This window comes from Ichthyophthirius multifiliis (genome assembly GCF_000220395.1).
Source record: "Ichthyophthirius multifiliis unplaced genomic scaffold scaff_1120509251272, whole genome shotgun sequence".
Taxonomy (NCBI): domain Eukaryota; phylum Ciliophora; class Oligohymenophorea; order Hymenostomatida; genus Ichthyophthirius; species Ichthyophthirius multifiliis.
Window position 1 is genome coordinate 54,171 of NW_004086036.1, and position 13,274 is coordinate 67,444.

The 13,274-nt window shown below is 14.3% G+C and overlaps 3 protein-coding genes across 3 annotated transcripts, besides 34 other annotated features; 2 read left to right on the forward strand and 1 right to left on the reverse strand. All coding sequences in view use genetic code 6, as the record gives it.

Annotated features, from left to right (window-relative positions):
- The first annotated feature begins 43 nt into the window (after positions 1–43).
- Positions 44–68: a microsatellite.
- Positions 69–182: 114 nt separating this feature from the next.
- Positions 183–213: a microsatellite.
- A 298-nt stretch (positions 214–511) lies between these two features.
- Positions 512–598: a microsatellite.
- Positions 536–581: a microsatellite.
- Positions 536–585: a microsatellite.
- Positions 547–595: a microsatellite.
- Positions 599–1,181: 583 nt separating the features above from the next.
- Positions 1,182–1,238: a microsatellite.
- Positions 1,239–1,647: 409 nt separating this feature from the next.
- Positions 1,648–1,680: a microsatellite.
- Positions 1,649–1,695: a microsatellite.
- A 71-nt stretch (positions 1,696–1,766) lies between these two features.
- IMG5_173490 (vacuolar sorting protein, putative) lies at positions 1,767–3,999 on the forward strand (the record flags this gene model as incomplete). The annotated part of the gene is made up of 7 exons (XM_004029720.1): positions 1,767–1,819; positions 1,990–2,434; positions 2,484–2,876; positions 3,044–3,285; positions 3,351–3,535; positions 3,664–3,866; positions 3,908–3,999. The coding sequence occupies exons 1-7, from the start codon at positions 1,772–1,774 to the stop codon at positions 3,997–3,999; spliced, it is 1,608 nt and encodes a 535-aa protein (XP_004029768.1). The 5' UTR covers positions 1,767–1,771.
- Positions 1,811–1,878: a microsatellite.
- Positions 1,852–1,949: a microsatellite.
- Positions 1,863–1,962: a microsatellite.
- Positions 1,900–1,972: a microsatellite.
- Positions 2,913–3,030: a microsatellite.
- Positions 3,543–3,650: a microsatellite.
- A 448-nt stretch (positions 4,000–4,447) lies between the features above and the next one.
- Positions 4,448–4,477: a microsatellite.
- A 334-nt stretch (positions 4,478–4,811) lies between these two features.
- Positions 4,812–4,850: a microsatellite.
- An 83-nt stretch (positions 4,851–4,933) lies between these two features.
- Positions 4,934–5,024: a microsatellite.
- A 60-nt stretch (positions 5,025–5,084) lies between these two features.
- Positions 5,085–5,114: a microsatellite.
- Positions 5,115–5,183: 69 nt separating this feature from the next.
- Positions 5,184–5,227: a microsatellite.
- Positions 5,228–5,945: 718 nt separating this feature from the next.
- Positions 5,946–5,999: a microsatellite.
- A 2,419-nt stretch (positions 6,000–8,418) lies between these two features.
- Positions 8,419–8,482: a microsatellite.
- Positions 8,420–8,474: a microsatellite.
- Positions 8,483–9,065: 583 nt separating the features above from the next.
- Positions 9,066–9,135: a microsatellite.
- Positions 9,117–9,172: a microsatellite.
- A 218-nt stretch (positions 9,173–9,390) lies between these two features.
- Positions 9,391–9,428: a microsatellite.
- Positions 9,429–10,144: 716 nt separating this feature from the next.
- Positions 10,145–10,185: a microsatellite.
- A 51-nt stretch (positions 10,186–10,236) lies between these two features.
- Positions 10,237–10,284: a microsatellite.
- On the forward strand, positions 10,256–11,178 carry IMG5_173500 (hypothetical protein). The gene is made up of 2 exons (XM_004029721.1): positions 10,256–10,308; positions 10,367–11,178. Exons 1-2 carry the CDS (start codon positions 10,304–10,306, stop codon positions 11,007–11,009), a joined length of 648 nt encoding a protein of 215 aa, XP_004029769.1. The 5' UTR covers positions 10,256–10,303; the 3' UTR covers positions 11,010–11,178.
- Positions 10,289–10,337: a microsatellite.
- An 11-nt stretch (positions 11,179–11,189) lies between the features above and the next one.
- Positions 11,190–11,234: a microsatellite.
- Positions 11,204–11,263: a microsatellite.
- Positions 11,264–11,473: 210 nt separating this feature from the next.
- IMG5_173510 (protein kinase domain protein) lies at positions 11,474–12,336 on the reverse strand (the record flags this gene model as incomplete). The annotated part of the gene is made up of 3 exons (XM_004029722.1): positions 11,474–11,539; positions 11,584–12,108; positions 12,244–12,336. 3 exons carry the CDS (start codon positions 12,334–12,336, stop codon positions 11,474–11,476), a joined length of 684 nt encoding a protein of 227 aa, XP_004029770.1.
- Positions 12,138–12,171: a microsatellite.
- Positions 12,168–12,225: a microsatellite.
- A 194-nt stretch (positions 12,337–12,530) lies between the features above and the next one.
- Positions 12,531–12,575: a microsatellite.
- The last annotated feature ends 699 nt before the right edge of the window (positions 12,576–13,274 follow it).

Consider the following 13,274-nt stretch of genomic DNA (forward strand, 5'->3'; position numbering starts at 1 on the left):
ATATAAATATTAATATTATTTTTTATTATATTTATGATATTTAAAATATATAAATATATAAATATATATTATATGTTGTTATTAATTTGCATTTTATATTATAATTTTATATATAGTATTATTAATAATAATATACATTATAATATTTAATGTTTAAGTTTATTTAAACTTTATTTTTTTATTATTAAAATATTAAAATATTAAAATATAAAAAACAATAATTTAAAACTAAAAAAATAAAATAATAAATACATTTATATATATGAATAAAATATAAATTTATTTTTATATTTATATTAAAATATAAACAAAAATATATATTAAAAAATTTTTAATAAATAAAATTAATATTTTATATATATGTAAATATTATATATATAATTTATATTTTATTATTTGAAATAAAAGATAAACATAATTTATACATTTATAATATATTTATTTTATTATTTATGTTTATATATCTAATTTTAATTATTAATTAATTAAAAAAAAATTTTTTTAATAATTAATAATATTTAAAATATATTTATTTTTAATAATATTTTATTTATATAATTAATAATTATCTTATATAATAAATTATTTATATAATATATATACATATTAATATATACTATAATTTTACATAAAAATTATTTTTATCTTTTTTTATATTTTGTTTTTGTCAAATACTATTAATGTTATTTTGTGAAAATATATTAATTTAGATTTAACTAGATATTATTAAATATATTTTCTGAATAATAATTATTAAAATTTCATTTGTTTTAATTAGAAATTTTAAAAAGATCAAAACTAAGATATATTTTAAAGAATGAATAAATATTTATTATTTTTATGCAATATAAAAAAAAATATTAATTTATAAAAAAATGAATTATTAATTAATTTTAAGAAATTAATATTATTATTTTATTAAAATTATATAAAATTATAGGAAAATCAATAAAATATTAATCTTATTGATAAAATATAATAAATTTGCATGTAATATATAAAAATTAGATAATTATTTGTTAATATATTTATTATAAAAAATTTCTATAAATTATTGTATCTTCTTTAAATTATAATAAAGATTTAAAAATATTAAAAATCAACAAATTTTAATATTAAAATATAAAAAAAAAAACTATAATGTCATTAATAATTAAAAGAAAAAATATTTAGGTAAATGATAAAATAAATATATTAAATATTTATATTTAAAAAAACATATTAAATATATATTATTTTATTAAGATTTATATATTGAATATATTTAAATATAAAATCGTCAAAACTAATATAAAAATACAAATATAATTATTTTATATAAAATTTTTTATTAATCAAATATATATAAACTATTGATACACATATATATATAAAAAGAACTCATAATTTTATTATAATAATAAAGTTTATTTTAATATTTTTTGATTAATAAATATATATTTAAATAAAAAATTAACAAAATATATCCTTTTTAAAATATTTTTTAATATTATTTATATATTTTAAAAATAAAATAAATATAAATGGATTATACATTTGATTCTCTTTTAGAAAATTATCAGACAAAAAAAAGTGATGAGAAAATATTGGATACAACAATATTTAAAGAATATACAAGAATAAAATTAAATTAACTTTTTGAATAAGTAAAAAAAAGAAAAAATTAAAAAAAAAAAAAAAAATAATTAAAAAAAAGGTTAAAGATAAAAAACATTTAATATATGATTTAGAAGTAAAAAACGCACTTATTTTAACATATGACTAACCTGCTATGAAAGAGTAAGGTGTAGAATCTTTTAGTTTAATAGATACTATAAATGTAAAAATAATATGTATATATATAAAACTATAAATTAAATTATTATATATATAAATATACATATATTTATACATAATTAAATATATATATATATATATATATATCTATTTATATATATATAAATATATATTTTTTATATATATTATTTTATATTAAAATTTAATTTAAAGTATGAAGAATTAGATCATAGTCAAATAATGATTTTTGTTAGTTAAAAATAAAAAAATATTGGACTAATTCATAAACTTTTATAGAAAGATAGCAAAATATAATAAAATAAAAAATATTTTTATGTGATATTCTGGCCAAAAATAAATTAATTGTATTTATAAACATTAAATAGTTATAAATCCTAATATTATTCATAAATGGAAATTTTAAATTTTAATTTTGATTTTATTCCTTTAGATAATGATTTTTTAAGTTTGGAATAATAAGATAGTTTTAATAATATTTATTTAGAAAATGATTATTTTACCTATTAGTAAGTTTCCGAATCTATTTAAAAACTTTAAATTATTTTTGGAAAAATTCCTAATATTTTTTCTAAAGGGGATGGAATCAAAGCAAATATAATATTTATTTTTTTAAAAATTAAATAAAAAAAAAATAAAGGTTATATTAGATATTTTAAATTAAGATGAAGAATATAATAAAAATGTAGATTCTTCATAAAGTTAAATAGAAACTATGATTATTATTGAAAGAGGAATCGATTTTATTACTCCATTATGTACTTAATTAACATATGAAGGATTAATAGACGATAATTATGAAATTAATGGAAATATTTTAAGAATAGACTCTTCTATTTTAGGAGGTGAATAAGGAAAAACCTCTAGTTTAAGACTTTCAAGCGAAGAAAACTAAATATATGAAAATATAAGAAACTAATAAATAACATAAGCACGAAAATATTTAAACAATCAAACTTTAAAAATTCAATAATTAAAATAATAAATAAACGAATTAAAGAAAAAAGCCACAGCCGAGGAACTTGAAAAGTGTTTAAAACTAGTAAATTTAATGTAGAAAAATTAAAAAAATCTAGAAGATAGTAAAAAACAGAATATATATGAAAAAAAAATAAAAAATATATGTATATATATGAATATATACATATATATATATATATATATATACATTTATAAATATATATACATTTATATATATATATATATATATATATATACATTTATATATATATATATTTAAATTATAAAGATGTTAATATTTCTGTTAGTATTATTGTGAAAATGAGATCTATTGAGTTTTATAAAGAACTTTCATTAGAGTAAAGTATTTTAATAGGCGCGAATCAAAATTAAACATTTGATTATATAGAAAATATATGTGGACTAGGTGTTCCTATTCTAAAACCTATGAAATTCTTATGTCTATAATCTCTTATAGATAAAGGAATTAAATCTAAATAATATGATGATATTAGAAAAGAATTAATACATGTATTATTATTATTATTATTTTTTTAAAAAAAATATATTTTTTTTTTTTTTTAAAAAAAAAAAAGGAATACGGTATTCAATGTTTTCTTACTTTATAAAAATTATAATAAATTGGATTAATTAAAAGATAAGATAATTCTAAAAATATTTGGACTGAATTAAAAGATTCATTTTAATTAATTAATGAAGAAGTAGATTCTGAAAATCCTAATGATGCTTCTTATGTGTATTCTGGATATTGTCCTTTATTGTATTTTTTTTTTTTTTTTTTTAATAATTTTTATGTTTTTTTTTTTTTTTAATTAATTTTTGTGTTTTTTTGTTTTTTTTAATAATTTTTGTGATTTTTTTTTTTTTTAATAATTATTTTTATTTAAGGGTCAGATTAGTAGAATGCTGTATTAAACATTAAAGCTGGAAACCATTTTAAAAATAACTTAAAATAGTTTAAGGCTTTTAAAATTATCCAGAACCTTAATAATATGTAAAATTATAAAATAAAAGCGCGATTTTAGTTTATGTTGTGGGGGGAATTACTTATGGAGAAATCTCAGCTTTAAGATATGTATCTTAATAATTAAGTATGTTTTTATGATAAATATATTTTAATTTATTTTTTTAGATAAAGAGATTATTATAGCTACTACTAATAGGATTAATTGTAAAAAAATGCTATAAGGAATAATTAATCATGGATATAAATAAAAAGATTGAATATTTAGTTTTTAAATAAAAAAATTATTTTTATGTATAAAAAAATATATATATATTAAACTAAATTTTTTTAATTTATATTGAATATTTTTTTTTTGATGTTATTATAATATATAGTACACACTTTTTAATAATTTTTTAATCAAAATTAATTGCTTTATTTTAAATAAATATTTTTTTATTCTTCAAAATTCTAAATATCTATATTAAGTTTTTATAAGTTTTTTTCGAAATCTTAATAACTTTATTATTTAATAAAAATTTTTGAAAAAAAACAAATAAATACTATTAGAATTTTGATATGTTGTTATGTCTATTATCAGGTTCAGATAGTTTTATATTCAAAGTATTTTTAGATTATTCTTAAATTAAACAATTTCGAATTCTGTTAATAAATATAAAAAAATGTATAATAATAAAAAAATATATGATTTAAAATGATAAATAAATATATATATATATATATATATATATATATTTTTTATATTTTATATGATATATTAAATAATTACGATTCTATTTATATTTCATCAAAATTATTTTAATTATTATTAAAATTTGTCTTTTATTTAATATAATAAAAATATATATTATAAGGTTTATATTTATATTTTTTTACCAAATCTATACTTTAAATGTTTTAATTATCTAATTTATTTTATATATTTTATTTTGGATTATTTACTGATTAATACATAAATTGTAAAATTTATTCATAATTTTAAGAATTATTATTATTTAAAGTACTTTAAGCTATTTATTTAACTTCTAATCTGTTTTTCTTTTATTCAGGAGTAAGATTTAAATTATTAATATTTTTATCTAAAAATTATATATTTTGTTTAAAAATTCTACATTAGCTATTATTATTTTATCTTTATTATACTGATTTTTATATTTATTATTAATATTAATTCTATTTGAATTACTATGTTTATTATTATTATAATTGTTATAATTATTATAATTATTATTATTATTATTATTATTATTATTATTATTATTATTATTATTATTATTATTATAATTCAGAATTTTATTCATTAAAACTATCTTTTTTTTATTCTAATGATTTTATCTTAATTTTTTTTATTTTATTTTTTATTTTATTTTTTTGTTACTTAAATTTAATATTCAAACATCTATTATTTTAGTTTTATTATTTTATTATTTTTTTTTTCTACTTTTTATTTTAATTTCTCATTTTTTTAATTTAAATATTCTATTTATTATGTATTTTATAAAATTATTTCCTTTTTTTTTTTTTTTATACAAAAAAAATAATAATAATAATAATATTTTTTTATTCTATTAAAAAAAATACTTTATATTCACTTAATATATTATTAAACATAAATAATAACTCAGTTTTCTATTTATATTCATTTTCTTATATTTTAGCATTTAATTCATTTTAAAAAGATTATAATTTATAATTAGATAAACTATCATTAAAATTTGCATTATTAATTTCTTTTTAAAAATTTTGTTTTGCTTTATAAGTCGGAGATTAAATTTATTTTGCATCTTATTTTTAGAAAATACTATTACCTTTATATTTTTCTAATAATTCTTGAAGTCTTTAAATCTCTTTATCTTTTTCTTTCAATTAATTATTTAAATTCGAATAATATTATTCTATACTATTTAATTCTGTAAGCACATCATTTTATAATTTTTATATTTAAACTTTTAATTATTCAGAATTTAAACTTTCTATTTATAACTAAAAAAATCAAAAAACTATTTATTTAAAATTAATATATACTTTTTATTCTAAGTCTTTATTTTTTCCTTTAAATGATTTAAAAGTTAATCATCATTAATTTCTGTTAAATTTAAATTAATTTTTTATTCTAATTCACGTATTTTATGTTTCATATATTCATTTTCTTATATCAAATCACTTAAATTTTCACAATCAAATTAATTCTTTATAAAAATTAATATATATATATATATATATATATATATATATATATATATATATTATAAATATACATAGTTACTTTGAACTTTAATAGCTCTTAATTTAATAATTAAATTCTTTTTGTTTCTTTTTTATATTCTGAATTATCTTTTTCTTATTATATTATTATAAAAGATTAGTTTTTAATTTTTGTTTTGCACTTTTCTAGTTCAGTTTATAATAATTAATACTTTATATTATTATCTTCTAATTTTTGGTTTTTATTTTTATTTCTTAAATAAGTTAGTTAATTTCATTAATATAATTCTTTTTTTATTTTAGTAAAAAATTATAAAATAAATAAATAATTTACATATTCATCTTTTACATTATTTTTTTAAAATTCACAATTATCTTCTTTTTTTTTATTTTTTTTTGTTAAGAAAAAAATAAAAGAAAGTAAATTTTATTTTATTGTAAAAAATTAAAAAATAAAATACATTACCTAAAATATCAATATTAGATCCACTTATAAAAATACATTTTTCAATACAATATAATAAATTGAAATTCCCAACTAAATTTTTTAATTTAAAATACTTTTTTTCATTTCCTTAATTTTGAATTCCTATATAACCCAAATCTATACTATATAAAAAATATTATTTTTTAATTAAATTTAAAACAAAAACAATACTTAGATTTAATCCAAATAGTATTATTTATTTCAATATATATAATATAATATTTTCCAATCGAAAAGTTTTTAACTTTTTATTATATAGTGTTTTAAACTATTAATTAATTATCCTCTAATATATAGAGATTTTATTATTCATCAAGTGCTCCTAAAACTCCTTAATTTAATTTTATTTTTGTTATATTATTTTGGGTTTATATTTATTATATAGTATTTTAATTCTTATATAAATAGATTTTTCCTTATTCTATATAATATAATTAGTATTTATATTTATATATATATTTATTTAATACCAGTTAAAAAGTATAACAAAAGATTATTTATATCTTCTTAAAAATGTATTATTTAAAAATTTTCGAAATTCTTAATAGTACTCATATTTTTTTTGTCTATTATTTAACCTAAATTATTTAGCCAATAATTTATTCCTAAAAGCTATATTTTTGGAAATATAATCAATTTTTTTATTTCTTAATTATTAATTTGCCATTCAAATACTTCATATTATTCTTTTTTTATTTTATAAAAAAAAAAAGAAAAAAAACTATATTTTTATATATTAAAAAAAATATACAGTTTATTCCATAACATTTTTTTAATTCAGTGTTTATTATTATATCATTTATATTTTATAAACCATTTATATATTGTTTTTTATTATTTTAAATTAAAGTATTATTTGTATAATAAACAATTCCTTAACCTATATTTTATTTAATTATTTATTTAAAGATTTTATAAATACTTTCTAATACTAGAATAAAATCTTCGAAAACGCAAAATTATTTTATTGATGTTTCCTTTAAAATTTATTGATAATTATTGTTTAGTTTTTAATTTTCATTTATTTTTAAATGCTAATAATCTTTAAAATCCAAAAAAAATATTTGTTTTTATTTAAAAAATTAAATATTTTGTGTATATACTGCCTATTAAATATAGATTATCCATTAAAATTATTGAAAAATAAAATAAAAAAAAAATTGTTTTTCTTAAATATAAAAAAAATTATTAAAAAAAAAAAAAAAAAAAAAAAATGTAAATAAACAATTAACAATATTTTTTTTTTTATTATTATTATTAAATAAATCAATAAAAAAAATAAAATTATATTAATTCTTTTATTATTATTATATTAAAAAAAATTTTTTCATAATATTTAAAGATTATCATTATTTATATCATCTGTATTAATATTTTATTTTTATTCTATTTAATTTTAGTTAGAATATTATTCATTTTATTCATTAATTATTTATTATTAAGAAATTTATTCATCTTAGTTTTAAGTTTGTGTTTTTTATTCCTATAGTTATAATAATTATTATATTTATTATAATTTTGTATTTGATTCTTGTTTATTTTCTTAATATTATTCTTATTATTAAATTTTTGTTTCTGTATTTTCTTATGATTATTATTATTAGGTTATTTATATTATTTTTTATTATTCAATTTATATATTTTCTTATATTATATCTTATTTTTAATTTTATTAAAAAAGTGACATTTATTATAATTCACTTTGTTGGGAGATCTAATTATCTTAGGATTAATATAATTTCCAAAATTCTATAATTTTATTATCAGCCTATAAATTAAAATTTTTTAAAAGAGTTTTTTCATTTTCAATAATATTATCAAAATCAATATTTGATTAATTCAATATAATTTCATCTTAGTCTATCTATTATTATTAATGAAAAATTAAAATTTCTTGTAAAGAAATAGGAGAAGGTAAAGGATAATCAGTACCTATATAAAATTTTAAAAATATATTAAAACATAATATTAAAAAAATTAATAATTATATATATATATATATATATATATATATATATATATATATTTATATATAAATATTTAAATATTTATTTTACCATCGTTATTTCCTATATTTTCAAATGGAAACCAAAAAAAAAAGATATCATTGTTAAAATAATTTTTAATATTTGCAAATAATCCTTAATTATACATATTTATCTATGGGTTTAAAGCTTTATATATAATTTTTTTTAAAAAAAAAAATACTTATCTTTTTTCTTAATTAGTATTTTAAGGTGATAAACATGGCAAAGATAAATTTATTCCACCTAATGTATCTATAGTAGTCATATTATTAATCAATAGCATACTATGAAAAAATGTAAGACCCAAAAGCATAATACATACAGGATAAACTATTATTGAAGTAAATGTCCAATATACATAAAACATAAAATTATGAATCCAAAAATCATCACTATTTATTAAATAAGTATAAAAAATAAATGATCTATAACAATATTATGTTGATCCAGCCTATATATAATTAAATTGATATATTTTTTTTTTTATGTATTATATTATAAATAATAAGATAATATTCTTAATAGCTATATATATTTATTAAATTTTATTAATGTTTTGATTAATAATATTTTTAAAAAAATAGAAGATAATTAAAATAAATTAATATAATTATATAATTAAGAATTTATATTTATAATTAAAATTTAAAAATTGATATATATATATATATATACTTATATATATATATATATATATATATTTATATATATTTACAGCCATATATAAAGTAAAAAGATAAAATGCTCTACTATTTCTATATCCTACACAATTAGTTATCCAAGGACAATGATGATCCATTTTTAATATACAAGATTTACATTATCGGCAATGTTTTGCTCTTTAAGGTTTCCATATATTACATTCTTTGCATGTTTCATTATTTTATCTTAAATTATCAACTATTTTAGGATCTGATGGTGGTGCAAGCTATTTTTTTTTTTTTTTTTTTTTATATTTTTATTTTTTACACGAGAAACGGGATTGTTTTTTATTATTATACACATATAATATGATATATAGCACAATAAAATAATTATAGTCATAAATATTTAAGAAAAATAATATTCAAAAATGTTATTTTCTAAGGTTTTATTCATCCACTTTATTTTTTTATTTTTTAAGTATTTTTTTTTTATTTACAAAAATTTGTAGTATAAAACAATTAAAGGGCATAAATACTGTAAAAAATCTAATATATATGTTTTATCTGTCTTTTTTTTAACACCTATAAGTATTAGCATGATTATGAATTGTATTATCGTGATTATGGTTACATTTATGTGAGTGATTATGGTGTTGATGAGTACTTTAATTGTTTTTTTGGGATTCTTTGGTACATTAATCGATTTTTATGGTAGTTAGAGGTTATTCTTCTGTAAGTTTTTAATAAGTTTGATTTATACTCATATTATTATTATTATTTTATTTTTATAAAGAGATGTTTTTAGATAGGATTTAATTTTTATTGATTTAATATAAAATATTAAATTATTATTATATTTAAATTTTTCTTTATTTTTTTAAAAAATGAATTAAATTAAAACTTTTTTTTTTTATTATTAATATAAAAAAATGACTTTTTTTGGATTTTTTTTTTTTTATAAAAAATGACTTATTTTACTAAAAAAAATGAGATTTGTATTTTATTTTCAAAAGCTTTTTTTTATTTTAAAAAAAAAATCAAAAAAACAAAACTATAAAAAAAGGAAAAGTATAAAAAAAAATAAAAAAAAAGGAAAAAATAAAATAAATCTCATATATATATATAAATATATAAAAAAACAAAAAAAAACTAAAATAAGAAATAAAATAAAAAAAGAAAGAAAGAGAAAAATAAAAAAATGAGGTAAATAAAAAAAATGAATAAATGAAAAATATTTTTTTTTAAAAAAAAAAAAAATTAGCAAAATCTCATCTGAAACATTAAAATCTACAATCGCTTAAATGTTAACCGAAAGAAAGAAAAGAGAATTTTCCGAAACCATTGAATTACAAATAGGTTTAAGAGATTACGACCCTGAAAAAGATAAACGTTTTTCCGGTTCTATTAAGCTCCCTAATATGCCTTATCCTAACAAAAGAGTAGCCATTATTGGTACTATGAAACATTGTGATGAAGCTAAAGCTGCTAATATTGCATATATTGATGTTGAAGGTTTAAAGAAATTTAATAAAGACAAAAAATTAATCAAGAAATGGTCTAAACCTTTTGATACTTTAATTTGTTCTGAATCTCTTATGAAATAAGTACCCAGATTATTAGGAAACACATTGAACAAAATCGGTAAATTCCCTATCTCAATCACTGAAGGTGAATCAGTCGTTTCTAAAGTAAAAGAATTATAATAAACTGTAAAATTCTAATTAAAAAAAGTGATCTGTTTAGCCACTGCTGTAGGTACAGATAAACTTACTGAAGAATAAATTAGATAAAATATTAATATGTCAATCAATTTCTTGGTCTCTTTATTAAAGAAAGGATGGTAAAATATTAAAACTTTACACATTAAAACTACTATGTCTAAGTCTTATAGAATTTTTGGTTGATTCTTACTTTTTTTTATTTCTTTTGTAGAGATTATTATTTTATAAGTATTATTTATAGCAAACAAAAAAAAGAAAAAAAAAAAAAATGTATTTTTAGTAATTATATTTGTTAAGTTTTTTTATAAAAATAAATAAATATAATATTTAAACTTGCAATGAGTATTATTTTTAAACAAAAAAATATATAAATATATATATATATATATATAATATATATATATATATTTTTATTTAAATATATATGTATTTTTTAATATTTTAATAATATCAGCTTTTGGATTTTATATATTTATTTTATTTTATTTAATATTTATGTATTTTTATTCCTATATTTTTTAAATATTTTCACAAATTATGTAATATAAAAAATTATATTAACGGTATATTAAAAAAAATGTTTTTTGTTAAAAAAAATAAAATTAGTTTTGTATTAAATACATTTTTTATAAACATATATATTTTATTCATATTTATTAATTGTTTGAATTAATTTATTAATTTATATTTATAAACCATGAATTTCTTAAAACCTATAATTTTATTTAATAAATAACATTAAAAAAAATAAAAATACTTAATTAGCATCTGGTCTTTCTTCCGGAAATACATTTAACATTTACGAAATCAAATTTCTAGCCTAATTTGAAACATATTAAGGAAATTCGAATCTTCCATCAATTATTTTTTTATATAATTCCTACTCACAAGATCCTTTAAAAGGGAATTACCCACAAATTAAAACATATAATAGAACACCACAACTCCAAATATCAACAGGCTATCCAAAATATTCTTTTTTTCCTGCAATTTCAGGAGCCATATAGGAAGGTGTTCCACAAAAAGAACCTAATTTTTTACCAGTAAAAACTTTAATTGCAAACCCAAAGTCTATAATTTTTATATTTTTAAAATCATCAATAAGAAGATTTTCGAGTTTTATATCTCTATGTACAGTATTCATATGATGTAAGTATTTAATCCCTTCCATTATTTAATAAAATATATGTTTAGCCTCTTCTTCATTTATTTTTCGACTACTTTTTGATTTCAAGAATGCATATAGAGAATTACTTCCTATATATTCCATTACTAAATTTAGCTATTTTATATTAAAAAATGATGTTAATAAAATAAATATTTAAATAAATATTTAAATAAATATATATATATATATATATATATATATAAATATTTTTATATATATATATATATATATTTAATTTATATTATTTACTGTAGTTTTTCCGTCTAAAACTTTATATAGTTTAATAATATAAGGATTATTTAAAGAGTTTAAAATATCTACTTCCCTTTTAAAATTCTTCATTTTATTTGGATCTAAAAGTTTTTATTTTTCATATATTTTAATTGCTACTTTTTTATTGGTATTTGTGTCTATTGCTAGTTTTACTATTGCATATGATCCACTTCCTATTTGGGCTTGAATTTGGTAATCGTCTAAATTATTTGAATTAAAGTTATTTAAAGTCAATTAATTTGCTGAATTGAAATGAGGAATGTTTTATATATTGTTTATTTATTATTATTATATTATATATTATTATAATGGTGCATTTATATATTAATTATTTTTTATATTATTAGAATTATTTCTATATTAAATTTATTTTTAAACCTATTCAGGTTATTATTATTAATAATTTTTAAAGGCAAAAGCTGGATATTCATTATTTTTAAATTTTTTACTTTTTATAAGTACATTCTCGTTTTTTTAATTTTCGTTTATATTTTTTAAATTGGGATTATTCTCAGTGTCTTATTTAATGTTTTTTGTTTAAATTTTTTTTATAATTTAGTCGATTTCTTTTAACATTTTGCAGTCTTTTTCTTAATTATTTCCTGTTTTTATTATTTTGGCATATTTTACTCTAGAATTACCCTATATACGTCTCTATATATTCAATAAATCATATTTTAAATTTTAATTATTTAATATAATATTATTATTATTTGAAGAACTTCTAGGTCTATTTTAATTAAAATAATATTAATCAGGAGATGCATTATTTGAAACGAAATTTGGTTTTCCGAATTTTAAATTATTATTAATAAGATAAACGTTATTTGAATTATGTATATATATTTCTGTTTCTTAACCTAAACCACCACTATTGACTATATATATATATCCATATATATATTATTATTATTATTTTATTTTTTACATCTATATGGACTATTTGAACCATAAATATTATGCCTTTTAAAAAAATTAGGTCTTTCATGATTTTATTCTTCAGTTTA